The sequence below is a fragment of the Labrus bergylta genome, chromosome 21 (assembly GCF_963930695.1).
Source record: "Labrus bergylta chromosome 21, fLabBer1.1, whole genome shotgun sequence".
NCBI lineage: Eukaryota > Metazoa > Chordata > Actinopteri > Labriformes > Labridae > Labrus > Labrus bergylta.
In genome coordinates this window covers 196,490-224,101 of record NC_089215.1, presented here as the reverse complement: position 1 = coordinate 224,101, position 27,612 = coordinate 196,490, and the positions used below count along the sequence as shown (strand labels likewise).

The 27,612-nt window shown below is 41.3% G+C and overlaps 1 protein-coding gene across 2 annotated transcripts; it reads right to left on the bottom strand.

Annotated features, from left to right (window-relative positions):
- Nucleotides 1-148: 148 nt before the first annotated feature.
- On the bottom strand, nucleotides 149-16,423 carry hlfb (HLF transcription factor, PAR bZIP family member b). Of its 2 annotated transcripts, none has more exons than XM_020659313.3 (4): nucleotides 16,018-16,423; nucleotides 13,059-13,409; nucleotides 4,667-4,881; nucleotides 149-4,463 (listed from the first exon to the last, which is right to left on the bottom strand). In XM_020659313.3, exons 1-4 carry the CDS (start codon nucleotides 16,148-16,150, stop codon nucleotides 4,245-4,247), a joined length of 918 nt encoding a protein of 305 aa, XP_020514969.1. In that variant the 5' UTR covers nucleotides 16,151-16,423; the 3' UTR covers nucleotides 149-4,244. The 2 variants fall into 2 exon arrangements, with proteins under 2 accessions (XP_020514969.1, XP_020514970.1); XM_020659314.3 differs by having other exon boundaries at nucleotides 149-4,460; nucleotides 16,018-16,420.
- Between the last annotated feature and the right edge of the window lie 11,189 nt (nucleotides 16,424-27,612).

Genomic DNA, 27,612 nt, shown 5'->3' with positions numbered 1-27,612 from the left:
TCGATCCGAGACCTTCAAAAAGTGGTACAGAGACCGGTTCTTTTGACCAAGACCCATTTTGAGTAATACAAATAGAAAGCAGGTAGTTCTCTGTCAAATCATCAACAGTACAATCTGGACGACTGAAGAAAAAAATCAGAGACACGGAGACGATTTAAACTTTTATCTATATTCTCATTTTGATCATGTGAAACATAATCAAGGACAAACATGGAAAAATCTCTCTGAGCAGATTCAAACTGCTCGGAGGGAGCAAAGAGAGAGAGAGAGAGAGAGAGAGAAGTGGACGACAGGATGCAGGAAAGAGAAATTCACACCCAACGAAAGAAAAGAAAACGTTCAAAATAAAAATAAGCGCTTCAGGTCGGGGAATACATTCGTCTGGGCTGAAAACGCCACAAAGGTAAGCGTCTACACGGAGCCGGGACACCTGGAGCACAAACAACCCAAGAGCTGGATCAGCTGATGAGGCACCTGCACGGGTGTGGGGGAGGGGGGAAACAAGTCAAGAGGAGGGGTCTGAGGTATTTCAACTACGCAGGGAGGAACAGGACACACTGTAATGCCCATGCATCGCCCGGACAGGTCGGGCACGCCGTTTTGGAAATATTTATGAATATATATTTAATATACTGCTTATATTTATGCAACCCTTTCTTAAAATACACAGGAAATATCTAAGTAGGAAAACAGACTGTACAAAACCAAGAAGAATATCTCTGTATAAACATTAAAACCTTTCATGTATCAATATATCCTTTATATACGCTTTTGGTCGGTAATAAAGAGGACGACAACGCTCGCCCAACGCACCGTTTCAAATATACATTCATGTCTCAGGCGGCCACCGGGGGGCGCAACTGTCGCTGAGCTACACTTAGGAAAATACGACAAGAGAGGAAACAGCAAAGTACAGTCCATGCCGTGAAGTCGAGAAGAAGCATCTATTGCACTGAGAGGGACGAGTCTGGAGGTCGTTCAAATAAAGAAACCCTGTTCAGGTTAATTTAAAGGTAAAAGTAGTTTCACTCTCTGAGATTATAAAACATGTTTTTAAAGCTGACAGTGTTTTTCTTCTTGTTAGAGTATTTAAAAAAAATCATTACACTTTTTAAAGAATGTTATCGATTGTTCAAACAAAATAACATCCTTCGACAAACTTGGAGATAAAATAAAAACACTTTCCAACTGAGACCAAGACCTGAACTGGATCAACGGCTTTAAAGGAAGAATGTGCGACATGTTCCACATAAATAAATCATAAAGTCTCTCCTGTGTAAATGTGTCTCTGAGTCCTGACTGTCTACAATGAGGGAGAAGCTCGAGTCCCGCTGGCTGTGTTGTTGTCAGAGCCGTGTTTACATGGACGGGACGGCCGGCTCCTCCCCTTGTGTATAAAAGCTGTTTTAGTCAAGAACTAGAGAGAAGAAGAAGAACATACTCACTGATTATTTGGATGTTAGTAAGAGTTTTTAGATCACGCTCATTCTGTGTCACTTTACATGAAATGTGAAGCTACGAGCTAACTAAAGAGCGCTAACATTAGCATGCTAACACAACAATGTGAAGCTACGAGCTCACTAAAGAGCGCTAACATTAGCATGCTAACACAACAATGCAGTTTGTCGGCCGATTGTGCTTGACTCCTTCGCTTTGTGTGAAAGCGAAGTTTGTTTTGGTTTCATGCTGGAGCTCAAGGGCGACCTCTACTGGATCAAAAAGTCACACATTCTTCCTTTAATTAACTTTCACTTTAAGCCTGCAGGGACGCAGTGTATGGGAATAAAGTATTAAACAAATTAACACTTTGTCATCAACAAAACACACAAAGTGCTCGAGAAACTGATTTTCCACACAGACTGAGGATGTGACGTTCAGGAAAGTTGGGACAAATGAAAACTGGAGGGGAAAAAAAATCACACAAAAAGAAGGATGCATAAGCTGTGATGTCACATGACAGGTTTGGTAATCAAGCAAAGTAATCAAGCAAAGACTTTACACTAAACAGTTTAAAAACAAAGAGTCTGACGTGATGAACAGGCAGGAACAGAGAGAACGGAGGACGAACATGGAGGTCCAAATGCTGAAGATATCGAACTGAAGGGAAACGTGAGACTGACCTCACGTCCGACTCCAAAAAAAAAGAAGAATATTAATCGCTGGTTTATCGTCAGATCATCACACCTGTAGAGACGATGAAGCTTCTTGCAGGGCGTGTGAGAACGTGTAAACTGTCCATGAGCCTGCAAAGAGCCCCTTGACCACCAAGGGACGCCAAAGACCAACTCTCTTTGGTTTTCCTTTTCTTAAACACAGAACCTGTCAGGATTTAGAAACACACTCCCTGATGTTTTCGTTTTTAAAAAATCACTATAGGAAAAACTTTTTGAGGCTTCTCGGGCACATTTTTTTGGGAGTATCAAAAGAACAAATTTCAGCGTTTCTATAAAATCAATTTGGCATTTTTGGGGCTCTGTATGAAAACCAGTGAGTGGATCTTAAAGTAAAGATGTCCTGTGTTACGTTTCTTCTTCTTTCTCCATAAATATCTGTAAAAACACCGCTTCTGAAAAGGCGTGAAGTAGAACAGATCTCCAGTGACCAACAGGTGAGAACATTCATGTAAAGTCATCAGGAGAAAGGCAGGTATGTACAGAGACAGGTGCATTGTGGGAGCACACCTGGATGAGAGGAGGGGGCGGAGTCGGTAGGTTTAAAGTGTCTTTTTCCAAAAACTGAGAGAATTCACAGGGCTGGAGAGACGTCCTACCAGCTGTGTGTGTGTGTGTGTGTGTGTGTGTGTGTGTGTGTGTGTGTGTGTGTGTGTGTGTGTGTGTGTGTGTGTGTGTGTGTGTAGAATAATCCTGAGTAATGGGCTCAGCTCACGGCAGGAGGTTTTTGTTGATTATACTCCAACAAGAACCAAATAGGAGGATATTAATCGGCTGCAGAAACTGAAAAATTAAACATGAGTCTGTGTTGTTTTTAAATCGTGTAATAAAAGATAAAGGTTTTGGGATTTTCTGCATTTAATTTCAAAATCAACAAACCTCATGAAATCAGCTGTACAGTATCTTCTGAGAGCGTCACAGACTCGGACATTGTCGGTCGATTTGAAGGTTTGAAACTCTCCTTAAACTGATTTTTTCATGACTAACATAAAAACATTTCCTCGTCAGTGCCGCCTTCCTCGATTATCTACCCAAGCCACAGGAATGAAAGCAGAAATCACTGGCGGGTTGTCAGGACTCTCACTTTTTTGTGTTTTCAGATGTACTGCAGCATATTTTCGTATTTTTTAATTTTGTATTTTAGCAACCGCAAATAAACTCCATTCGATCTGCAGAGTCCCTCTGCACCTTTAAGAAAAAGCTAAAGACCCAGCTCTTTCATGAATACCTACTAACTTAATGATGATGGTCTCCATATTATTGATGATGATGATGGTAATGACGATGGTTTTTGTTTGATAACGATGACTTATAAGATGGTTTCTATACTGATTAGAGCTCTCAAGAACTGCCCTCAATGTTGTGCTTTGCCTCTGGTCACTTCCTGTCAGCACCTGTGTGTCCAATCAGACTCAAAGCTGATCGTTTGCTCTTACTCACATTGTTCCCTTTTTTCTAGATCCTTGCTTGTGTTGTTCTTACTCTCTGATGTACGTCGCTTTGGAGAAAAGAGTCTGATAAGTGAATTGTAGAATATCTAAAACGATCGTAAACTGGAACTGAACTGAATCTTCTGTTTGACACTTTAAAGAATTAAACGTCTGCTTTTCAGTCAGGAAAAACTGAGAGTAAAATGTGGTTCATCAGACTTAAATCTACATTTTTGGTAAACATGTTAAAGTGGAGTTATGCAGGATTGATGTGAATCAAATCAGCAGTAAAAAAAACAACCTTCCACTGCTTATGACAGTTCTCCAAAGTACCACTAGGGGAGCTAGAAACCCTACAGAACAGCAACAGATGTGGATTCATCCACCGCTGAAAGTAGTCCCCTCTAAACTTCTTGCTCTTTTTTGTTTTGTTTTGTTGACAAGAAAAATACAGAAGAACTCCTGAATGATGTGATAATGGAATAAATGAACGGTTTGGTCCAGTAAAAATAAGAGTATTTCTGCATCTTTACTCTTAGCCTGCCGTGAGAGGAGCCATGTGAGAGGAGAGAGTGTGTGTGTGTGTGTGTGTGTGTGTGTGTGTGTGTGTGTGTGTGTGGAGGATTTAAGTGTGTGTGTGTCCTCACAGCGGTCCGTGCCGTGCCTCGTACTTGGCCAGGATGTTCTTGCTGCGTCCGAGCTCTTTCCTCAGCTCGGCCACCTCTTGCCTCATAGCCGAGTTCTCCTTCTCCAGGAAGCCGGCTCGGATGGCGATCTGGTTCTCTTTGAGCCGCCGCGCGTCCCGAGAACGCTTTGCGGCCACGTTGTTCTTCCTGCGCCTGGCCCAGTATTTGTCATCCTGCTCAAAGGACACAAGAGAGGAGAGAGGGGACGTGAAAAACGGAGGAAATACTTCAAAGACAGACAAAGATAACGGAGAGAAAATTATTTTTCACAAAAATCCAGACAAACAGAAACTTGAGCAATCGATGATTGATCTAAATAACACAGATTCGTCAGATCGTTTTAAAAAAGACAGGGGAGTCCGAACCAGCTCCAACTTACCTTCAGGTCCTCGGGGATGAACACTTTGCGAGCTTTCTTGATCATCGGTTGTGGTTTCAGCTCCTCGTCAGAGAACTTGTGTTTTCGCGGATCGAACATCTCCTGACCCGGCACGCTGGACAGAGCCAGGTCGGCGGGGTCGGGCTCGTACCCGACGGGGACGTGGATGGAGTCTGGGTCGATGGGGCTGGGAGTGTTTCTGGAGCTTGGGAGGCCTGAGAGGATGAAGAGGGGAAGAGTTAGTGTCACATAACTTCTCCATGAATAGAAAAAGTTTGATCAAAGTTAAAACTTTTTAAAACGCTCTCTATAAGATAACATTTAAATCTGTAGTTTGACTCAGTGAAGTTTTGTTGAAGCTGGAGCAAGACAAAGTTGAAGAAAATCTAAAATGTCAATGTTATCTTCCTGATATTTAAGGAGCAGTATGTAACTCTGACCCCTAGTGTTTTAAATGGGTACTGTAGTCTAAATTCAAAACATTGTAGAGAGCTGTTTCCCCCTCCCCCCTCCTCTCTTGAGTCGATGTCAGAGAAGCCAGCACTTCAACATAGCATGTTTCCTTAATGATCAGAGAGTAAGATACCTTTATCATCTCACTCTTTACACAGCTCACTGATTGGACCTTTAAAACAAAAGTATTTACATGTTTAACGTCTGATTCTTAAACCTCTATTTAGGCAGAGTTCCTGAGGCTGCAGTGACAAGCTGCAGCCACCAGAGGGCAGCAGACCTACAGTGTTACCCAAAGCACCACCATCAAACTGTGTGTGTGTGTGTGTGTGTGTGTGTGTGTGTGTGTGTGTGTGTGTGACAGTGAGGAGTGTGAGACAATCAGGAAGAATTTAAACACAAATAAAAGCTGTTTTCTGTTTGACGTTTAAATGACGGTGTTCAGGACTGACTGTGAACAGGTTCTGTGTCCTCTGAGGTGTGATGAGTCGATATACGATGAGTCGATATACGATGAGTCGATATACGATGAGTCGATATACGATGAGTCGATATACGATGAGTCGATATACGATGAGTCCATATACGATGAGTCAATATACGATGAGTCAATATACGATGAGTCAATATACGATGAGTCAATATACGATGAGTCAATATACGATGAGTCGATATACGATGAGTCGATATACGATGAGTCGATATACGATGAGTCCATATACGATGAGTCAATATACGATGAGTCAATATACGATGAGTCAATATACGATGAGTCCATATACGATGAGTCGATATACGATGAGTCGATATACGATGAGTCGATATACGATGAGTCCATATACGATGAGTCAATATACGATGAGTCCATATACGATGAGTCAATATACGATGAGTGAATATACGATGAGTCAATATACGATGAGTCAATATACGATGAGTCGATATACGATGAGTCGATATACGATGAGTCGATATACGATGAGTCAATATACGATGAGTCCATATACGATGAGTCAATATACGATGAGTGAATATACGATGAGTCAATATACGATGAGTCAATATACGATGAGTCAATATACGATGAGTCGATATACGATGAGTCGATATACGATGAGTCAATATACGATGAGTCCATATACGATGAGTCAATATACGATGAGTCAATATACGATGAGTCAATATACGATGAGTCCATATACGATGAGTCAATATACGATGAGTCGATATACGATGAGTCGATATACGATGAGTCAATATACGATGAGTCCATATACGATGAGTCAATATACGATGAGTGAATATACGATGAGTCAATATACGATGAGTCCATATACGATGAGTCAATATACGATGAGTGAATATACGATGAGTCAATATACGATGAGTCGATATACGATGAGTCGATATACGATGAGTCGATATACGATGAGTCGATATACGATGAGTCGATATACGATGAGTCAATATACGATGAGACAATATACGATGAGTCCATATACGATGAGTCCATATACGATGAGTCGATATACGATGAGTCGATATACGATGAGTGAATATACGATGAGTCGATATACGATGAGTCGATATACGATGAGTCGATATACGATGAGTCAATATACGATGAGTCAATATACGATGAGTCCATATACGATGAGTCCATATACGATGAGTCGATATACGATGAGTCCATATACGATGAGTCGATATACGATGAGTCCATATACGATGAGTCCATATACGATGAGTCCATATACGATGAGTCCATATACGATGAGTCGATATACGATGAGTCGATATACGATGAGTCCATATACGATGAGTCCATATACGATGAGTCCATATACGATGAGTCCATATACGATGAGTCAATATACGATGAGTCCATATACGATGAGTCAATATACGATGAGTCAATATACGATGAGTCCATATACGATGAGTCAATATACGATGAGTCAATATACGATGAGTCAATATACGAGTCACAGGAACATCTTCATGAAGTCAAATCAAATTAATAAATATGTCCATAAAAACATGAATCTGTCTTTAAAAGAGAAGCTAGTGATTAATCGTCTGTCGAGCAGGGACGACTTTTAGAAATACGATGTTCAGATCACTTTTATTTCCCTTTTTCTGCTTTTTATTTGAGTCGTAACGACTTAAAGAATATTAAAAAACAAACTGGAATAAGATCTCACTGTGTGTCTTGTTTTTCTGCAGTTTTTAACCGTCAGCTCTCCGGACAGTCAGACTTATGTAACACAATCTGTGGGCGTCTTAATCAGCGAAACAAAAAACAGTCAAATTACTCACACGCGGAAAAACACTATAAAACAGAAATAGAGCTTATTCACTAAAGAGGAGGAAGTTTGTGTTTTATGGAGTGTTAATGAGCTGCTTTTATTGAGTGTCTCTCAGGAAATAATCCTAATAAAGGAGCGGCTGAAGCTGTTTAAGGAGAGGGACTTTGTATGGAGGCCTGTTGGTGCCAAAAACACACAAAAAGAGAAACTGTGGCAAATGGAAATTACTCTTAGAGATAAAACATTAAATAATCAATTTTGGTAGGGGGGAGGGGAGGGGGAGAGGGGGGCGTTCAGGCCGGTCGTTCACCAACGATTCCGAGGGAACTACGAGACATGAGAGCTCAGGAGCTCCGAGGGAAAGCTGTCGTTAGCGCCCGACGGGGACGTGTACGGAAAATAAAAGTTCAGTCATTTTTGCCACAAAGGAGCCACAGGGCGGATTCAAGCCCAGGCGTCCCGCTGGGAGGATTATAGCCTCCGTACATGGGGCGTGCGCACTAACCACTAGGCCCCTGAGGTGGCTGTGGCTCGGTTGGTAGAGTCGGTCATGTCTCAAAATGGAAGGTCGGAGGTTCGATCCCCACATGTCTTATAAGAGAAACAACCAACATAAACATTTTTATTTTCCTATATCTGAGGCTCAGGTGAATGAATCTAACGCTCCTCACCCCCCCCCCCCCCCCCCCCCGCCCTTTGCTCCCTCCCCCCCACCGCTCCTCCTCCTCCCTCCTCTATGAACCTCAGCAACAGTTCTTGGAAGTGAATATTTGTTTTTCCTCTCCAGCTGCTCCTGCAGAGGTCAGGAGCAGGTGTGTGTGTGTGTGTGTGATTTCATTTTTGCGAGGACCAGAAAGATTTAAGACCCTGAAGCGAGGACATGTTTGCTGGTCTAGACTTTGGTGCTGAACTTTTAAAGACTGTCACTGACAGACAGCCAGACACGTGCCTGTGTGTGTGTGTGTGTGTGTGTGTGTGTGTGTGTGTGTGTGTGTGTGTGTGTGTGTGTGTGTGTAACATGACTACATTTCTTTTGTGTGAGTCGCTCACTCGTAGTTCCTGATGTTTCCCACAGAGCTCAGCGTGCATCTCACTTCATAAACATGAACTGTGTACTATTCTTACGTTTTCTTGAGTTTATTTATTGCTGCTCTGCTGCCTCACAGAGGGACATGTTTTCATTTTAAACTACAGAAGATGTTCACTGAACTGAAAGAACAGACATGTCTGCCTGGTCACATCGCTGGTTTAGTCGTTTCGGCACAACACTGTAAATATGAAAACTAAGGACATATGTACAGATCAAAAATCATTTCATGCCTGAGTTATTTGTAACGTGTCGTTTATCTAGAAGCCAAAGATCCTCGTTCACACAGTTCAGATCTGCTATTCTCCCTCTGAAGTCGGTCCATTCAAAAGTCTTCCAGTAGAAAACAGACTGTGAGATGTGTGAGTTGGAGTCCCATTTTCTTTTGCATTGTACAAAATCTGATGATTTAAGAGAATTATTATTTCATGAAGTAAAATCAGATGTGCAGAAACTGGAATGGCTGTTTCAGTTTGATGTGTTTAAACTTTAGTTTGAAAAGCTTGGAGAAGAAGACAGGATATTCTGTTTGATTAGTTTGACTTCTTGCTTTCTCTTTTTGTTTCTTGAGAATGAATATAGTTTACCTAGAGCACTCTGATCCGGGAACCTTTTTAATTTATGGAGTCATGTAAGAACATGTAGGCTGGGCATATGGATGGATGACACAATAATAAAATAAAAAACTAAAACTAAAAAAAACTATGAAGCCTGAGTGACGTCACCCATCTGTTACTTCTAATGCTGAGCAATTTGGGTTAAATGTCTTGCCAAAGGACACATCTGACGAGTGGCTGCAGGAGCTGGGGATCGAACCCCCGACCTTCCAGAGATGACCGACTGTACCAACTGATCCACAGCCGCCACAGACCAGACATCAGGTTGGAAATCTGCAGATCATGAGCTGGTAAGAAAATAAAGAAACTAAAAACAACACTTAGTTCGACTTTCTCTGAACCTTTTTTGTTGAATTTGTGAAATATAAAATCCCACTCAGAGTTTCAGAAAAGTTACAGGTTCGTGCAGTTCAGCAGTGATTTTAAAGTTTGGACAGACGGAGGAAATGTTTGAGGTTGTGTCGGAGACTCCACCTCAGGAGCAGGATGAGGATGTTTGTGCTTCTCCTCCTCCTCTCCGCCTGTCAGTTTGTTTTTCATTATCTCCTGAACACTTGGTAACCCCTGCTGTTCCCATCTCCTTATCTGCAGCTCTGTCACACGGCCATGTGGGAATGCAAATATGCCAGATTATGCCTCAGATTAATTTGCTATATTTAGACATGAGAGCAGCAGATTACTGCAGCACTGAACACTACAACTCAGCGCTGTGCAGAAACGACCAAACCTTTAATCTCAGTTCATATTTTCACACCTCTCCAACATCTGGTTAGAAATCATCTCAAACTTCTTTAAGAGAGGATTTTAGAAACACAACTTCTGCAGCTGATTCAAGCTGTCGCCCTCGTAACATAAACCAGAGTGACCCACACAGTTGTGTGTGTGTGTGTGTGTGTGTGTGTGTGTGTGTGTGTGTGTGTGTGTGTGTGACATTATTAGCCGATGTAAATATAAACAGAGTTGAAACTTCATGTGTGTGTGGAAAAGAGTGTTGCCGCCCACTGGCCTACTTCTGTAGGGAACACTATGTTCCTACAGCACTGATGTCATGAAGGGACACACACACACACACACACACACACACACACACACACACACACACACACACACACACACACACACACACACACACACTTTGAACTCTGTTGTCTGCATGGTGTTTTCTCTGACTGACAACACAGATCGTAAACAAAAGCTTGAACATGCAATGTTGAAATGTTAAATAAGTTTGTCTGTGTTTATGGTTAAGGTTTACAGACCCATGCAGAGCTGGATAAACAGAGTCCACCACATGGTGACCTGAGTGAGGGGGGGGGGGACAGCTCTCTATGATGTTTAGAATTTAGACTGCAGTACCCATTTTAAACACGAGGGGGCAGAATTACATACTGCTCCTTTAAGTTCCCATACCATTTTTTCCTGGAATAAATGAGTCATACTGTTTGAATAATCAAAGTTGTTGAGCCTCACGCTGCAGTATAAGAACTTTTTCTACACTAAATAAGAAATACTTTCTAATCAAACACAAAGTGACAACAACATGTTCAAGTAAACTTCTAGAGGTAGGAGTGTTTTGTTTCCAAGAGTTGAAATGTTGAAATGTTGTTGAAGTAGGAAATAAAATCTTCTTAAATTGCTGCTGAGCTGCAGTTGGTTAACTTCTTGTTTCCTTGTGCTTTAACCACATTCATGTGACGTGATGAAAACAGTGTGATGACAGCATGATACCATAAAGTCATGCTTAACACTGAGAGTGCTAGCTAAAAGTAGCCACCACAAGCTAATGATCACATTGTTAATTTATTTTTATATTTACGGATTATAAGTTTGTTTATTACAAATATTTAAACCCACTTAAAACAGGAACTCTCTTTTTAATACTTTGAACAGACTGCTTTTGGTACTTGATAGTTTTCAGTACACCGTGGTAAGACTGTCGTACTTTTGGTGTTTCAAAACATTACAAGGATATTAAAATAATTAAACAGCATCTTAAAGTACCGAAGCTTTAAGAGGGGAAATTACTTTTACACATATGATGCTATAGACATGAACTAATAGAGAGATGTCAGAGTGAGGGGGCTGCACATGAAAGAGCCGTTGGGGGTTTAGGTACCTTGCTCAAGTGCACCTCGACAGTGCTCAGGAAGTGACCTGGCATCAGACACATTTCCAGACTTGAATCGGAGTGAGCTACTGCCCCCCCCCCCCCCCCCCCACAAAAAAACATCTTGATTTGATCCCATCAAAAATTGCAAGACGACTCCCACACACTGTCTAAATAGTATGGATGGCTTAAACTTTGGGGGGCTCTGAGGGGGGGTACTTTGACCTGGTTCAGGTCCTTTTTGTAAGGTTGTCAAACTGTTTGATGCTTTGATATTTTTCAAGTGTTTTCAAAAGATACCATCTCTGTTTTATTGATTATTGATGGTATTGTTAACCAAATACTGTTGGAGAGAAAGAGAGAGAACACGGTCTAAATTGTGCAGGAGACCGTGTGCACGAGTTCAGCTGCAATTTTTGAAGACAAGGAATCACTGAAAATCGGATGACCTGGACTTCTACTTTTGTTGCTGTGGTATCCAAACAGGTATTAATAATTGATTTTTACTAAAATTGTATCAAAGTTCAAAACTTTAGCATCGTGTCCATACCTAAATCTGATTATCTAAGGCTTTTAAAAGTGCCTTAACTTTTTATATTTTCCATGTTTAACTGATAAGCCTTTTTTTGTCCAAACATGGACAATACATTGGGTTCAAAACTACTGGAGTCATTCTGTAACTTCAAACTGTTTGTCATGTTTCATTTTTTTTTACACCCTGTTGATTGACTTTTCCAAACAAAAACCACTTCCCCAGCAGCCCTGAACGTCTCCTGCCTGCCTGAATGCAGCCTGTTTTCTCTGCTCAGCCATCACTGCTAATCACACAAGGGGACAAAGACGCTGACAGACTCGTCCTCCTACTGCAGCTACAACTCATCATGAACCAGATGAATGGCTCCTCTTATTGTTTTCAGAGAACGAAGCCGAGAGGAAATCTTTCTGCTCAAACTCACGCTCTGGTAGCCGTTTTTACTGAGGAGTGAGAGATGGTAACAGAAAAGCATGCAAGCTTTTTGTGGGACATTTCTATTTAGTTAACATTTCTTTTGTGTTCAAGAAAGCGCTCAACAATCTCTCAAACCACAGCTAAAACGATCTGTCAATCCATGAATTTGTTGATTGGACAATTTGCTGAAAAATACTAGAAAAATGCAGCTTTCTGGTAGTTTTCTTATTATGACTAGGTATTCTAATATTTCAGAAAAGCATGCAAGCTTTTTGTGGGAAACTATAATGTTTTATTTTTTACAACTCCTTGATATCTTTTAGACCAAATGTTTTAATACACCTCAGTCAACATTATTTCTGTGTAAAAGTTTTGTCCTTTTTTGGGAGCCCAATCTACTTTTCACAGTAAATAACATAATTCTGATTGAAGATACAGTTGTCATTAATTCTAAACGGGTTTACTGACATTTATTTATTAAATTAAGGGAAATGCACCTCAATTTATCTCTTGGGTTCCACGATGATCTGTTCTTGGTCCACTGATTTCACCATTAAAAACAAATTTCACCGATATGCCGATGATACTCTGATTTACCCACATCATAAACCAAAAACCCAAGCTAATTTCGAGGCTCTTCTGAGCTAACTTTTAGTTCTCTTGAAACTGCAAACAGCTTACTGTATGGTTCTAATATTTGCATGGATCTTTTCGTTTAAAAACTTGAAGCTTTAAATGGCTAAAAGAAGGCAAATCAAGAAGCAACTCTTTCCTACAACAGAATCAGATATATAGGAAAACAGGTGAAGTTGACCTTTTAAGAATAAAGTCAGCTGGTAGTGAATGAGCTCAAACTGGACTTTGTGTTACCTGCTCTTGCCGGGCTGCTGTGCAGGCAGTTCGGAGAGATGATGCTCGTGTGTACAGAGGTGGAGGCATGGTTGCTGAGGTCCATCACTGATGGCACCGGCTTGGATTGGGGAATGTTTGTTGGGTGGCGTGATGGAGCGTGTGGTTGATGCTGGTTGTGGTGGTGCTGGGAGGGACTGGAGGGGATGCCGTTTTCGGACAGGAACTCTTCCAGGTCCATGTACTCCAGCTGGAAGGTGTCTCCATCGTAGGTCAGCGTTTTGTCCCAAAGCGTGGGACCCAGGAAGGCTGACTGGGGGGCGCTACGTTCCTCATCCAGGTTCTTCTCCTTCTCCTGCTCCTTGCTGAAACCTAGAGGAAAGCAGAGGGAATAACTCGGTCAGTATAATCCCTAAAACATGAACTCTTCAGGACATTAGCACACTGAATTGGCAAACGTTTTTTGGAGAATTTCTTAAAAAATGTAAGTACTGGGAATATCATATATTTGGAAAAAAGCACCAGTGACATCAACAGCGCCTTTGTTAAAAGTTGAAAGGGCCGCCCCCCCAATATAATGGTAGGGGAAACACTGAATACTAAGATCTAGGGTCTAAATTGTACAAAAATGTTTGTTTTCCTGCAATTTTTGTTAATAAAAACAAGAAATTACCAAATATTGGGACTTCTATCTATTTTTGTTTCCATGTTAGAAAGAGAGGTATCGATATTCTTTTATTTATAGTTCAGTCTTTTCAAAGTTTAAAACTCAAGTATCGTGACAATCCTACTTTTAACAATATAAAACTGTTACACTAGCGCTCAGTTTGCCTAGCTAATGGTAATTTGAACTAAGATGAATGCTAATGTTAGCTATTGTCTGACCTGGCCTCCAGAGAGGCAGCAGAGTTATGCCCGGTGACACCTGGTGGTAAAAACTGGTAATACAGTCTGGTTTTGGTTTGATAACAAACCGGTTTAAAAAAATGTTGACACCAGCCTAACCCCAGATATTGTACGATGAAACACTTGAAATGAAAAGGAAACTCCGTGTGAAGTCAGAAGGGAGTGTTCAGGGGACTATTTTTAACCTCGAAACCCCGTGACTAAGCAAGTCCAGATTTTGGTTTAGTGGCATTAAGCGCTCCGACACAAAACTGTAAACAAGTCCACAAAGACAAAGAATTACTCAACAAAGGTGTGACCTGAGATTTACAAAGACAAATACAGATTTGCTAATTTCTCTGATCACAACAGGACTTTCCTGGCTGTTTTATTTACTTTTTTGTGTCCTTGACGACATCTCTGGAGCTTTATCAGCTCTTTGACACCTGACCTCGACATGTACAGATGGATCGCTCTCACAGGAGTCAATAAGAGCCGGGATAGAAATGTTTTTGTGACAGCCAACAATGCTTACAAGACAGATTCCTGCTCGTACATTCAGGTTCAGAATGACCTAAAACAGTTTTAACAAAATAAAAGTTGAACACAAAACATGTTAATAAAGTTTCTCATTTCTGATTTCTAATTTCAGACGATGGCTTTATAACATTAGAGGCTCAAACACTTGAGGAAGCTGAATTTTTGAACACCTTTAGATTAGCTGAGTTTTGTTCTGACTAAGTGCAGAGCAGTGGTTACAGAACAGGGGATGTAGACATGTTAGGAGGGCAGAGAAAGTCCAAACTAAAGAGATAATAAAGGAATACAAACATTTTATAATACAGAAGATCCACATTTAACACATTTCAATTAAATTTGACTTTCCTTTTTTGATAAATTGTGGTGATTTTCGCCTATTTACCCTCCAAGTCTTTCAATTAAAACAGCTAGAGATATTAAAAACTGTTTTTCTCTTGTTAAAAGGAGGTCACATGTCAACACTATTTTGATTTAAGGGGTTTGGAACCAGTGTCAGATGATTTTTTTAAACCTTGAACTGAGTTCAAACCACATTTAAAACCTCAACTTCAAACTAAAAACACTGATTACATTGTTTTTGAGAGAGTTTGAACTGTTTGTGACAACACTAAAGCCTTCTTCTCTTTGGGACGTTTGAGGAGTTTACGTTGAATGACGACACACAAGATGGTTTCAAAGGACGATTCAGTCCTGTGGTTCTCAACTGGTCCAGCCTCAGGACCCTCTACCAACACCTCTATGAAAAATGTAATCATGACTCAAATTTGGGACGACTCTAAACCAATCAGATTCATCCAAAGAAACAGAACCCCTTCTTAGACTTTTGACACTTTTTTCCAGGCACACATTTGTGACCCACTTAAAACAGCTCCACGACCCACTTTTGGGTCCCAACCCACCTGTTGAGAACCGCTGATTTAGACCAAGAATTGAATGAATTTAAAAAAGTAGAGAGATTTTAAACATTTAAGAGCTAAACAATAAATAGATTTTTAAGTAAAGTGTAAAAAGTAAAATGTTTTTTTTCTAACTCAGAATTTTGACCTGCTTCCAAGAAGAGAGTCTTAGGAGGGAGGGGTTTAGCAGGAGGGGGGGAAACGCATTGTTAAGAGTCCTGCAGCTCTGCAGTGTCTGCACATTTAACCGACATTAAACATTAAAATATTCATATTATAATGTGAATGTTACCTGCAAAGCTATTAGATTAGTGGCTGTAATGTATACACTGAGTCATTTGATTTCCCATTTCATATGTGATATGTCTTGTCGATTTAATTATCAGGATGTAAACGTCTTTCCTGGTGTACAAACGTTCAGCCTGAGTCGGAGCCACATGTCAACAGGTGAGCTGTCACTTCAGCCTCCACAACAGGTTTAATGTGAGGCGTCCTGACCTGTTGAAGGTGCACAGAAACGGCTCTGAGGCTGCGTGGCTCACATTCCTCGACTAATCACATCTAATGAACACTGTCACGTCATAAAAAAATGAACCTGCAGCAATGAACTCGTAAAGTGAGACAGGAAAAACTGCGCCACAGCCACAGTGTAACTTCACCTTCATGGTGCAGCGGCAGCTTCATCGGGTTCTCCAGCAGAGACTTCAGGACTCCGTGCGTGGACTGGGGGAGAAAACTCGGGTTCATGGGGACGGGATGTCGGGACATTTTCTCCATCACGCCTCCTTGCATCTGGAGCCGCAGATCCACCGAACCGAGAGAGCGACACAGGAGCCACAAATAAGGAAAAATAAATATATGGAAGGAGAAAAGTGTGAATCAGCCGCTGTGGTGACGCTTCCTCGGATCCGGAGCCCACATGAAAGACTGCAGGAACTAAAGCCCTCAGAATAAACCCGGGGGTGAGAATAAAAACAACAGCGAGCGCCGGACGTCTTGTGTGCCTGTGCGGGCTTCAGGAGGCGGACAGACCGATCACCGATCTCATGTGTGAAAACAGAGGACTGCTGACGTCAAACCGCGGGCCGAACACCCTCCCTCTTTACAGCCACACCCCCCTCTTTCTCTCTCCTTCTCTCTCCCTCTCTCACCCTGTTTGTTCACCATCAGAAACATGAAACACTGAACATAAACTCAAACCTTACTCTTAAAGTGACCCAGTTATAAAGCCTCTAACCTGCAGCAGACAGGTGTTCTCCTTTATAACCATCAGAGCAGCCACTTTAAGATTACAAGTCAAAGTTTCTTTAACGTATCCCAACAAATAAAAATATAAGAAACATGAATAATCCAAGTTTTATAGAAATTTTAGGGTCGTTAATATACTTTGCTCATTACTTTCTGTAGGCCCTTTACATTTATTCCAACAAGTGGCAAGCTAAAAAATAATTGAGGCAACCCTAAACTGCAGTTCCTCCAGTGTCCACTAGAGTCTGTCTCCTGCAGTGAGTCAGTCCCCATAGAGCTCCATGTTAAAATGTCCAACTTTACAGCTGCAGTTCCTCCAGTGTCCACTAGAGTCTGTCTCCTGCAGTGAGTCAGTCCTCATAGAGCTCCATGTTAAAATGTCTAACTTTACAGCTGCAGTTCCTCCAGTGTCCACTAGAGTCTGTCTCCTGCAGTGAGTCAGTCCCCATAGAGCCCCATGTTAAAATGTCTAACTTTACAGCTGCAGTTCCTCCAGTGTCCACTAGAGTCTGTCTCCTGCAGTGAGTCAGTCCCCATAGAGCTCCATGTTAAAATGTCCAACTTTACAGCTGCAGTTCCTCCAGTGTCCACTAGAGTCTGTCTCCTGCAGTGAGTCAGTCCTCATAGAGCTCTATGTTAAAATGTCCAACTTTACAGCTGCAGTTCCTCCAGTGTCCACTAGAGTCTGTCTCCTGCAGTGAGTCAGTCCTCATAGAGCCCCATGTTAAAATAAACATGTTTACAGCCTGGTACAAAAACAGTTTTGGTTTTTATAGCTTGTTCCTCTATTTATGACAACTTGACGTCTTTAATCAATGCGTATTGACTGAATGTGTCAATACGCCCTTGTATGCAGACGACACTGTGGTTTAAACAGACCCCCGTGCATGTCCTCGATGAACCCTGTCCAAAATAAAACATCAAAAGATTAACAGAAGACAACTCCCAGAGACGATTAACCTATTACAATTCTGCAAACCTGCTTGTCATGTTTCATGTTAATCCTTTTTTAATTGTCCTTCACATATCTTCTGCACAGCTCTGTTTCAGCGAGTAAGTTATAAACACGGCTAGGATTAAACTGTTCATGGTTACAAGAAATAAAGAATAAATGTCAATTCAAGTTCAAATTCACTGCACGCCATCAACCACCGACATCTGGACACAAACACATAAACTGTTTTGACAGAATTTAAAATTATTAGAGGAAGAATGTGCAAGCTTTTGATCCAGTAGATGTCGCCAAAACACCAAAACAAACTGCTGTTTGGCCACGCCTCCTCCATCCTGAAGCCCCCGCTCTCCTCCAGAGAAACACCTCCAACCCCTCTCCACTCACGTTCACATGAAGGAGTCAAGCGCAAGTGGTGGACAAACTTATCCTCAGCTTGAGCTGCAATCACCAGTGTCCTGCATTGTTGTGTTAGCGTGCTAATGTTAGCGCTATTTAGTTAGCTTGTAGCTTCACATTGTTGTGTTAGCATGCTAATGTTAGCACTCTTTAGTTAGCTCATAGCTTCACATTGTTGTGTTAGCATGCTAATGTTAGCTCTCTTTAGTTAGCTTGTAGCTTCACATTGTTGTGTTAGCATGCTAATGTTAGCGCTCTTTAGTTAGCTTGTAGCTTCACATTGTTGTGTTAGCATGCTAATGTTAGCGCTCTTTAGTTAGCTCGTAGCTTCACATTGTTGTGTTAGCATGCTAATGTTAGCGCTCTTTAGTTAGCTCATAGCTTCACATTGTTGTGTTAGCATGCTAATGTTAGCTCTCTTTAGTTAGCTTGTAGCTTCACATTGTTGTGTTAGCATGCTAATGTTAGCGCTCTTTAGTTAGCTTGTAGCTTCACATTGTTGTGTTAGCATGCTAATGTTAGCGCTCTTTAGTTAGCTCGTAGCTTCACATTGTTGTGTTAGCATGCTAATGTTAGCGCTCTTTAGTTAGCTCGTAGCTTCACATTTCATGTAAACTGACACAGAATGAGCGTGATCTAAAAACTCTTACTAACATCCAAATAATCAGTGAGTATGTTCTTCTTCTTCTCTCTAGTTCTTGACTAAAACAGCTTTTATACACAAGGGGAGGAGCCGGCCGTCCCGTCCATGTAAACACGGCTCTGACAACAACACAGCCAGCGGGACTCGAGCTTCTCCCTCATTGTAGACAGTCAGGACTCAGAGACACATTTACACAGGACACACTTTAGGATTTATTGATGTGGAACATGTCACACATTCTTCCTTTAAAGCCGTTGATCCAGTTCAGGTCTTGGTCTCAGTTGGAAAGTGTTTTTATTTTATCTCCAAGTTTGTCGAAGGATGTTATTTTGTTTGAACAATCGATAACATTCTTTAAAAAGTGTATTGATTTTTTTTAAATACTCTAACAAGAAGAAAAACACTGTCAGCGGGACTCGAGCTTCTCCCTCATTGTAGACAGTCAGGACTCAGAGACACATTTACACATATTCATTAAGAGTGTAGGATTATTTATTATTATTTATTTATTCATTAAGAGTGTAGGATTATTTATTATTATTTATTTATTCATTAAGAGTGTAGGATTATTTATTATTATTTATTTATTCATTAAGAGTGTAGGATTATTTATTATTATTTATTTATTCATTAAGAGTGTAGGATTATTTATTATTATTTATTTATTCATTAAGAGTGTAGGATTATTTATTATTATTTATTTATTCATTAAGAGTGTAGGATTATTTATTATTATTTATTTATTCATTAAGAGTGTAGGATTATTTATTGTTATTTATTTATTCATTAAGAGTGTAGGATTATTTATTATTATTTATTTATTCATTAAGAGTGTAGGATTATTTATTGAACAGTTTGGTGATTGGACTCCGTCATGATGACTTCAGGTAGGAATGGTGAGGACGACAGCAGTTTCCTCGTTATCGTAACAACGTGCTGACTCATTATCACTGTAAGATTTAACATTATGATGATAATCCTGCATGAAGAAATGTTTATTATTCACAATAAATTCATAATTTTATTAGTTTCCAAACTTGTTTGTCTTACTTGTGATAACTTCTAGAGAACAGACCGTGAAGAGACGTGCAGACATTTTGTTTTCTGCTCTCTAGGAAGTTCGAGATATTTTATCATTCATGTCCTAATTGGATCTGCTGAGTAACACGCACACACACACACACACACACACACACACACACACGCACACACACACACACACACACACACACACACACACAGGCTTGAGAGAGGAATGCTGGCTCACAGGAGTGGGCGGAGTTGACCTACTTTCATCCAATCAGAGGCTGTCATCTCTTGTACTCCTCCCCCTGCTCTCCCGCCTCCTGCAGCCAGGACACATTAAACCTCGTGTGCTCGAGAGGAGAGGAAAAACAAACCCAGAAAGAGAGGAGGAGAGGAGGAGAGGAAAGGGAGGGAGGTAGGAAAAGAAAGAGGAAAGGGAGGGAGGGAGGAGACAAAAGGAAAGAAAGAGGTAAAGGGGAAAGAAGAGGAGGGGGCGAGAAAAGAGGACAGGAAAGAAGGAGAGAAAATTAGAAAGAAGGAAATAGGGAGGAGAGGAAGAATGAGGAGGGGGAAAAGAACAGGAAAGGAAGGAGGAAAAAGAAGGGATAGGGAGGAAAGAAGCAGAAAGGAGAGATAAAAGGAGGAGAGAAGATGAGAATAAATTAGAGGAGAGGAAAGGAAGTCAGGGAAGAAAAGAGGAGAGAGGAGGAAACAATATGAGGTAGGAGGAAAGGAAAATGAAAGGAAAGAAGATTAGGAGGGGAGGAGGAAAGAACTGAGAGGAAAAGAATGGAAACGAGGAGAGGGAAAGAAAGAAGACGAGGAGAAGACAAAAGGAGAAGATGAAATAAGATGAGATGGGTAGGAAAGAAAAGCAGAGAGGAAAGTCAGAAGAGGAGAGGAGTTAAGGCATCAAGCTAGGAAAGGAAACAAGAAGACGTATTTAGAAAGTCAGCGTGAACTCTCAGTTTGTAGTATTTTCACTTTATTTTCTGTTCTTCAGTGATTTTCTCTCGTTGGCTGGTGAGGTGAACTTTCCCTCGGCCTCCTGCAGCAGCTCGACACAAGGAGAGCGTCCGCCTCGCTCTCATTACCACCTCCTTAGCAACAGCGGTTGCTAAAGCACGGCGATGTTGTGACGACCTTTGAGACACAGAAAAGTAGGACAGGGCTTCAACACACCAGAGCCGTGATGAGGACACACACACACACACACACACACACACACACACACACACACACACACACACACTTCACCTGAAGTGGTTCCTACTGACAACCTGCTTCATGGGTTATTAGATTAAAATGTCATTTTGACTTTTTGTTTTTAGACATTAAATCAGCTTACTTCACTTCTTATTATTTGAAAGTTTTACAGTTTAGCTCACTGCTAAACGTAGAGAAGAATTTATCAGCCACCTGGTGGAGACCAAACACATAGCTGGAAGAGGATGACTGCAGGGAGGGAGGGAGACTCAGGATTGGGGTTCAGTCTCAAGCATGACGAGATGATCACCGCCCGCCCGAATTCGCCCGAATTCCTGGAATTAGACAATTTAAATGAAGGGATGAGGAAAGGAGGGAGGATGGATGAGAGGAAGGGAAGGAGGGCGGGTTGAAGAACTGAGACAAACAGGGTGGAGTGGGACGGCTTGTCAGGTGATCGAAGGTGTGGTTCAGGTGTGGTCCTGTGTGTCCACTGGATGTGAGCATTAAATATGAGGTCACTTTGTGTCTTTATTATGAAATAAAGGTGGTGGTGGGGGGGGGGGGGTTCCTGAGCGAGAGTTCCTGAGCTGGTGGTGGGTTTAGTGCCTTGCTCAAGGGCACCTCAGCAGTACTCAGGAAGTGAACTGGAACCTCTCCAGCTACCAGTCTAACTTCCAGATATGATCCGCATGGGAGACTTGAAACGGCGACCCTCCTGTTCCCAACCCAAATCCCTACAGACTGAGTTACTGCAGCCCTGTGTGTGCACACAAACTTCAGGCCACCCCTGCACAAGTCTCTGCCCCACCCAAGGGGCAACCTCCGGTCTCGAAAAATGAAGCCTATGCGGAAGTACAAAAAACTGCAGTTCCTCGAGGTTCCACTTGAGGCTGGCTGCAGAAGCGCCGGAAGTGCCATAAGCCCACAGCCAAAAAAGCCCGTTTTCACCACAGGAATCAACATGTTTACAGCCTGGTTCAAAAAACGAGATATATCTGAGAAGTTGACGGCCCCTTCTCCTCACACTGTGGGAGGAGTTTTATAACTCATCGGATTTTATTCTATTAAGGAAAACGACTATGCCCATATTTGGTTGTGTCAGATTTGATTGACAGCTCTGCGCGGTCAGCAGGTCAGGAGGTCAGGAGGTCAGCAGGTCAGGAGGTCAGGAGGTCAGCAGGTCAGGAGGTCAGGAGGTCAGCAGGTCAGGAGGCTAACAGCTTGATCCGTCTGATTTCTCCTCTTTCTTACTTCGTTTGGAGAGTTTGTTTAACACATATCTGACAACATACATGGCTTGCTGTGCGGTTAACAGACCATCCAACAAGTTGATGCTTCAGTTTTCTTCGGTAAGTGATATAGTAGTGTTATATTTACTGCTTACTCATGTGTTTATATTTACGGACCTAGCTTGTTTAGCGTTAGCTTGTAAACCAGTCGGCTAACTGTGTAGCTCATTATTTACATTATTTACATTATTTACGGTCAATGGTTTAGAGATGTTTGTTGTTAAGATGTTGTTGTTGAAAATAATGAGTTTGTGTGATGTTAGAAGCTAAAGGTTCATCTCGGTGGTTATCTGACGTTATGATGAATGTTATACTCCACCTAAATGTGGACATTAAAAACAAACTTTGTGTAGTAATTATCCGTCAGTAACATAAACTGAACTGAACCTAATGTGCTGTGTAGGTTATAGAGGATGACATTAAAGTTACATGGTTGATGTAGTGTCTTGAGCAAACTGTTAACAAATAAAAAAAACTTCACTTTGTAAGAGCATCTGTAACCATTAAGAACTATATTAATAACCATATTAAGTTTCACTGAACTCATACACAGAATATAGCTGTAGAAATATAAAATATAAATAACATATGGAATGAAAATAAGATTTAAAGCACATAGATATAAAGTATAAGAAATAGTTTGAAGAATACAGCCATGTACTGAGCTCATGTTAATAATAAATGAGTTACTGTATGTTCTGTACTAAAGCACAGAGAGTTGGGACCTGTTAATGATTTAAATAATTCAGGTTATATTTGTTTCATGTTAAGCTGAAGTACTATCCACAATAAACTGCTTAATTTTTCCTCACACAAAATCTGAGATAATTTGATGTGGAATATCATTGTGTGAGTGAGAGAGCTGAAAACAGCATGATTACAATAATGTTTATCTTCTTAACTTTGAATAGATGTTGATTACCTGAATACTGGACCTTTGTTGTCTGGGTAGTACACTGTTGAATTTATAAATGTGCTCTTACACACAGATGAATACAGAAAAATAGATGAGAACAAACAAAATGATTTAATGAATAACTGATATTTTCTCTCTTTCTTTGCCATCCTGAAGACCTCTCACTAAAAGTCCATGTTCTCCTGGATCCATGTCACATGCTCAAGCTTCTTCTGAATGACATTTCAACAGTCGAAGTTCTGCTGAGAGAAGATGGCCAGCAGATAAGACAGCAGTACATGAAGGAGCTCCACAGGCTTCAGGAGGAGGAGGAGGGTTTGCACCTTGGAAGACTGTATTCATGCTTCAGCTGTTCAAATAAAACTAGATCTCCTCCAAACAACTTGCAATCAAACCATTTTCTTCCCATTTTAAAACCCTTTGTTCAGTTTAGATGGGAGAAGTTGATATTATGTGATATTGATCTGTGAAGACTACATTTCTAAATCATTTTTAACTGTGTTTTTATTCACAAGTTATTGATCTTATTTACTCTCCATGTATCTTGATTGAAGAATGGGGCTCTGTTTAAGGGCATATTTTTGCAATGACTCTGTTCCATCTCACTTTCAGAAATGAACTACATTAGTATTTGTCAAAAGAATAAGAAGTTGTGTAAAAGTAGACTTCCTTCCCTAAGCTATTGAGTTGAGCATTAATGCACATTTTAGTCTTGTCATTTCAAATCTGAAATGTATCCTCATAAGTAGACATAAAGGAGTGCATTTATATATAAATATTTATTTAATCTGAAAAACAACATTAAAAAAAGTCTGTTTTTACAGCAGAGATGAACATGTTTACAGCTTGGTACAAAACAAACAAATAGGTGTGATTAGCTCATGTCTGGATGGACACACACTGTACGGGGGGGTGAATGTTTTGATGACTCATCAGTTTTGATTTGATGAAGGATAAGAGTTATTCACAATAAGGCGTGTAGCTGACCTGATTGACAGGTGGGCGCGGTGTAACGGTTTGTCAGGAGGTTTAAAACCCGCCTCAGCTCCAGCTCTCAGGCTGTGGGTGACATCACTCAGGCCATCCGGGGGAGACCTCCCTCACAGCGAGCTGTTGAAGAGAAGCAACTGAAGTCCACCCCAGAAGAACCAACAAATACAGATGTTGTTGAAGCTCAGGTTTCTTCCTCTGTCTCTGCAGCTCTCTGGGCACCTCGATGGACCAGTCACCAATAATCCACACTGTGTCTATAGGAGAAATACAAAGGTGTTCAATTAATGCCTCAGACAACACAAAATGTACAGTTAACTACATGTGACAGCTCAGGCTGTGTTTTTGTTATGAGCCACATCTGCAGGAATAATATTGAACAGGGTAGCTGCAGCTCATCATAATAGATGCCAGTCTTAAACATAATTTTTTCTAATACTTAAAGTTTTTGGAGTGAAGCTGACACTGTCCACAGACTCCATGACTTCACAGGTTCAATAGAAAACAAATGTCTTATAATAAATACTAAATAATTATTGTTCAGTTGTCATGTTCACCTCATCGCTGTTGACATCAGTAAATATAAAACACAGACATTCCTCTTTTTGTCAGAACAGTAACATGAACTGTATGCTTTGTAATATAGATTTCTTCTGGATGTCTCATATTTATTTACAGTTTATGGATAAAACTTTGTTAATGTATTTCTCTGCTAACACTGACAAAGTCTAACTGCTCTGACAAATAACTAATAACCATAGTTGTATATTTAAAGACTAGAGTAGTTTTAAGACTTTAATTAAATATTTGGGTTGAATATAATTAGTTTTAACTGTGTTGTAGAAAAGTTAAATGTTAACTTACTGTTTATACAACGAGCAGGAATAGTTGATGATAGCAGCCTAGCCGTTAGCTATGCTGTCAAGTGGACTGCTAACGTCGAGCTGAATGGGCGGAGCTAAGTCCCGCTGGTCCCGCCTTACTGCTGTGGTTAGGTTGATCCGAAGTTAGGTTGAGACTGCAAATCCAATATGGATGCGGCCGTCGATTGGACTCATTTTCTGCCTATGTCACAGACGGGTCAGGGTTCATCCAGTAATATTTACAGTCTATGGCCCCACCCCAGTCCAAAAGGTCAGGACACGCCCCCTGGTGAACTCCAACATAGAAAAAACTAAATAAACGTCTTTCTTTGATCACAGTCTACATTGACTGAGTTTGAGAGAACATCATGCATCTGTTTAAAAACACAAACTGTGACCATGAGGTCAAAGTTCGGGTCACAAACATTCGACTGTGGAGGAGGAGTAAATTGGATTTGTCTTCAGTCTGATTCATGCCGGGGGAAAACGAGGACACCAAAGCTTTTGTTGCTTTCTGTGAACTGCAAAAAAAAACAAAAAAAACAACAACAACATGTAATCCCTGTGAGAGAGGAGTGTCTGCGCCCTTCAGCTCCCAGTGCACAGATGAAATTAATATTTACATAACCAAATCTGGCCTGAAAGAGCTCAGTCAGAGCGCTGACCCTGTGGTACCTCTTAAGACTCCACGAGTCCGAGCCAAGTCCCATTTATTCAGCTCTGAAAGAAACGGAGCAAAAAGACCCGATTCACTTAGCCATTCTGTTAAACTCGTCCTCGCCGCGCTCGCAGGCCAATCAGCGGCCGACCTTGATCTGTTTGGCGTTGAGCTTTCTAAGCCAGTCCTCGCTGGGTTGTCGATGCAGTCTGCGACCTTTGACCTCCAGGTTCAGTCAAGGTAAAGAGGCTTTGTGGGTTGTGTAACTGTTCAGGCGAGGCTGCATGTGTGCACGTACACGAGCAGATGATCTGGTACATGCAGTGCAGCCGATGAAGCCTCCAATAATCTATGAATGCCCCATTGTCCTCCCTCCATCACGGCTGTATCATCTGTAATGATGATGTTTCCCTCCTGCAGACCAGACGCTCAGGTGAAGGTTCAGCTCATGGTCAGCTGTCAATAATGAGGAGACAGCTGTGTAAATTACATTCAAATAGTTGTGCTAATTTGAATGACTTGATGTTTGATGTTAATGTCACACAGCTTAGCACTATGAGTGCCTGTGGCCTAGCGGAGTGGAGGAGTACCATCCCTTTATTGTCCAGTAGCTCACAGAAAAGAGCCAGCGACTGACACAAAGTCAAACTTCAGTAAATTATGGGTTAACGGTCAAGTTGTTAAGAGCTGCTTTAACACCTGCAGAAACCTCCTGAAGGGTTCTCAGTCTGAGCGTCATGTGATCACTCAAACATCTGAATGTTTCTCTCTTCACTCTGAGCGTCATGTGATCACTCAAACATCTGAATGTTTCTCTCTTCACTCTGAGCGTCATGTGATCACTCAAACATCTGAATGTTTCTCTCTTCACTCTGAGCGTCATGTGATCACTCAAACATCTGAATGTTTCTCTCTTCACTCTGAGCGTCATGTGATCACTCAAACATCTGAATGTTTCTCTCTTCACTCTGAGCGTCATGTGATCACTCAAACACCTGAATGTTTCTCTCTTCACTCTGAGCGTCATGTGATCACTCAAACACCTGAATGTTTCTCTCTTCACTCTGAGCGTCATGTGATCACTCAAACATCTGAATGTTTCTCTCTTCACTCTGAGCGTCATGTGATCACTCAAACACCTGAATGTTTCTCTCTTCACTCTGAGCGTCATGTGATCACTCAAACATCTGAATGTTTCTCTCTTCACTCTGAGCGTCATGTGATCACTCAAACACCTGAATGTTTCTCTCTTCACTCTGAGCGTCATGTGATCACTCAAACATCTGAATGTTTCTCTCTTCACTCTGAGCGTCATGTGATCACTCAAACATCTGAATGTTTCTCTCTTCACTCTGAGCGTCATGTGATCACTCAAACACCTGAATGTTTCTCTCTTCACTCTGAGCGTCATGTGATCACTCAAACACCTGAATGTTTCTCTCTTCACTCTGAGCGTCATGTGATCACTCAAACATCTGAATGTTTCTCTCTTCACTCTGAGCGTCATGTGATCACTCAAACACCTGAATGTTTCTCTCTTCACTCTGAGCGTCATGTGATCACTCAAACACCTGAATGTTTCTCTCTTCACTCTGAGGGTCATGTGATCACTCAAACATCTGAATGTTTCTCTCTTCACTCTGAGTTTCTCCTCCAGCCTCCTCGTATTTATTCTGCAGAAAGTCAGAGTGAGCTGATGTGAGAACACAGCAGGATATAATCAGGAGAATTCACCTGGAGCCAGTGGGAGGGGCCAGTGGGAGGAGCCAGTGGGAGGGGGTGGTGACCTTTATTCCCTGTGATGGCTGCACGACCATAGACTGTCTGCACGCCACCTCTACCATCTCCGTGCTCTAATCAACCTGCTGCTGCATGTTTCCTGTTCTCCAGGATGTTCTTCTCCTCTCTTTACTTCACTTTGAGATTCATTGATAGAAAGACACATATTCTCATCATAGAGACGTATAGAGGACTCTGCTGCTCCATCCACGACTTCCTGGTCGTTCTTTTTTCATCACGTCTTCCCCCGCCCCCCCCTCCTGTCTGACAGGTATAGTCTCT

Coding starts and splice junctions, on each gene's coding strand:
- hlfb (XM_020659313.3), bottom strand. CDS start 16,150: ATGCAAGGAGGCGTGATGGAGAAAATGTCCCGACATCCCGTCCCCATG. Junction 4,882..13,058: donor CAGCAGCCCGGCAAGAGCAG/GTAACACAAAGT, acceptor TCATCCTCTCAG/GCCTCCCAAGCTCCAGAAAC. Junction 4,464..4,666: donor TCATCCCCGAGGACCTGAAG/GTAAGTTGGAGC, acceptor GTGTCCTTTGAG/CAGGATGACAAATACTGGGC.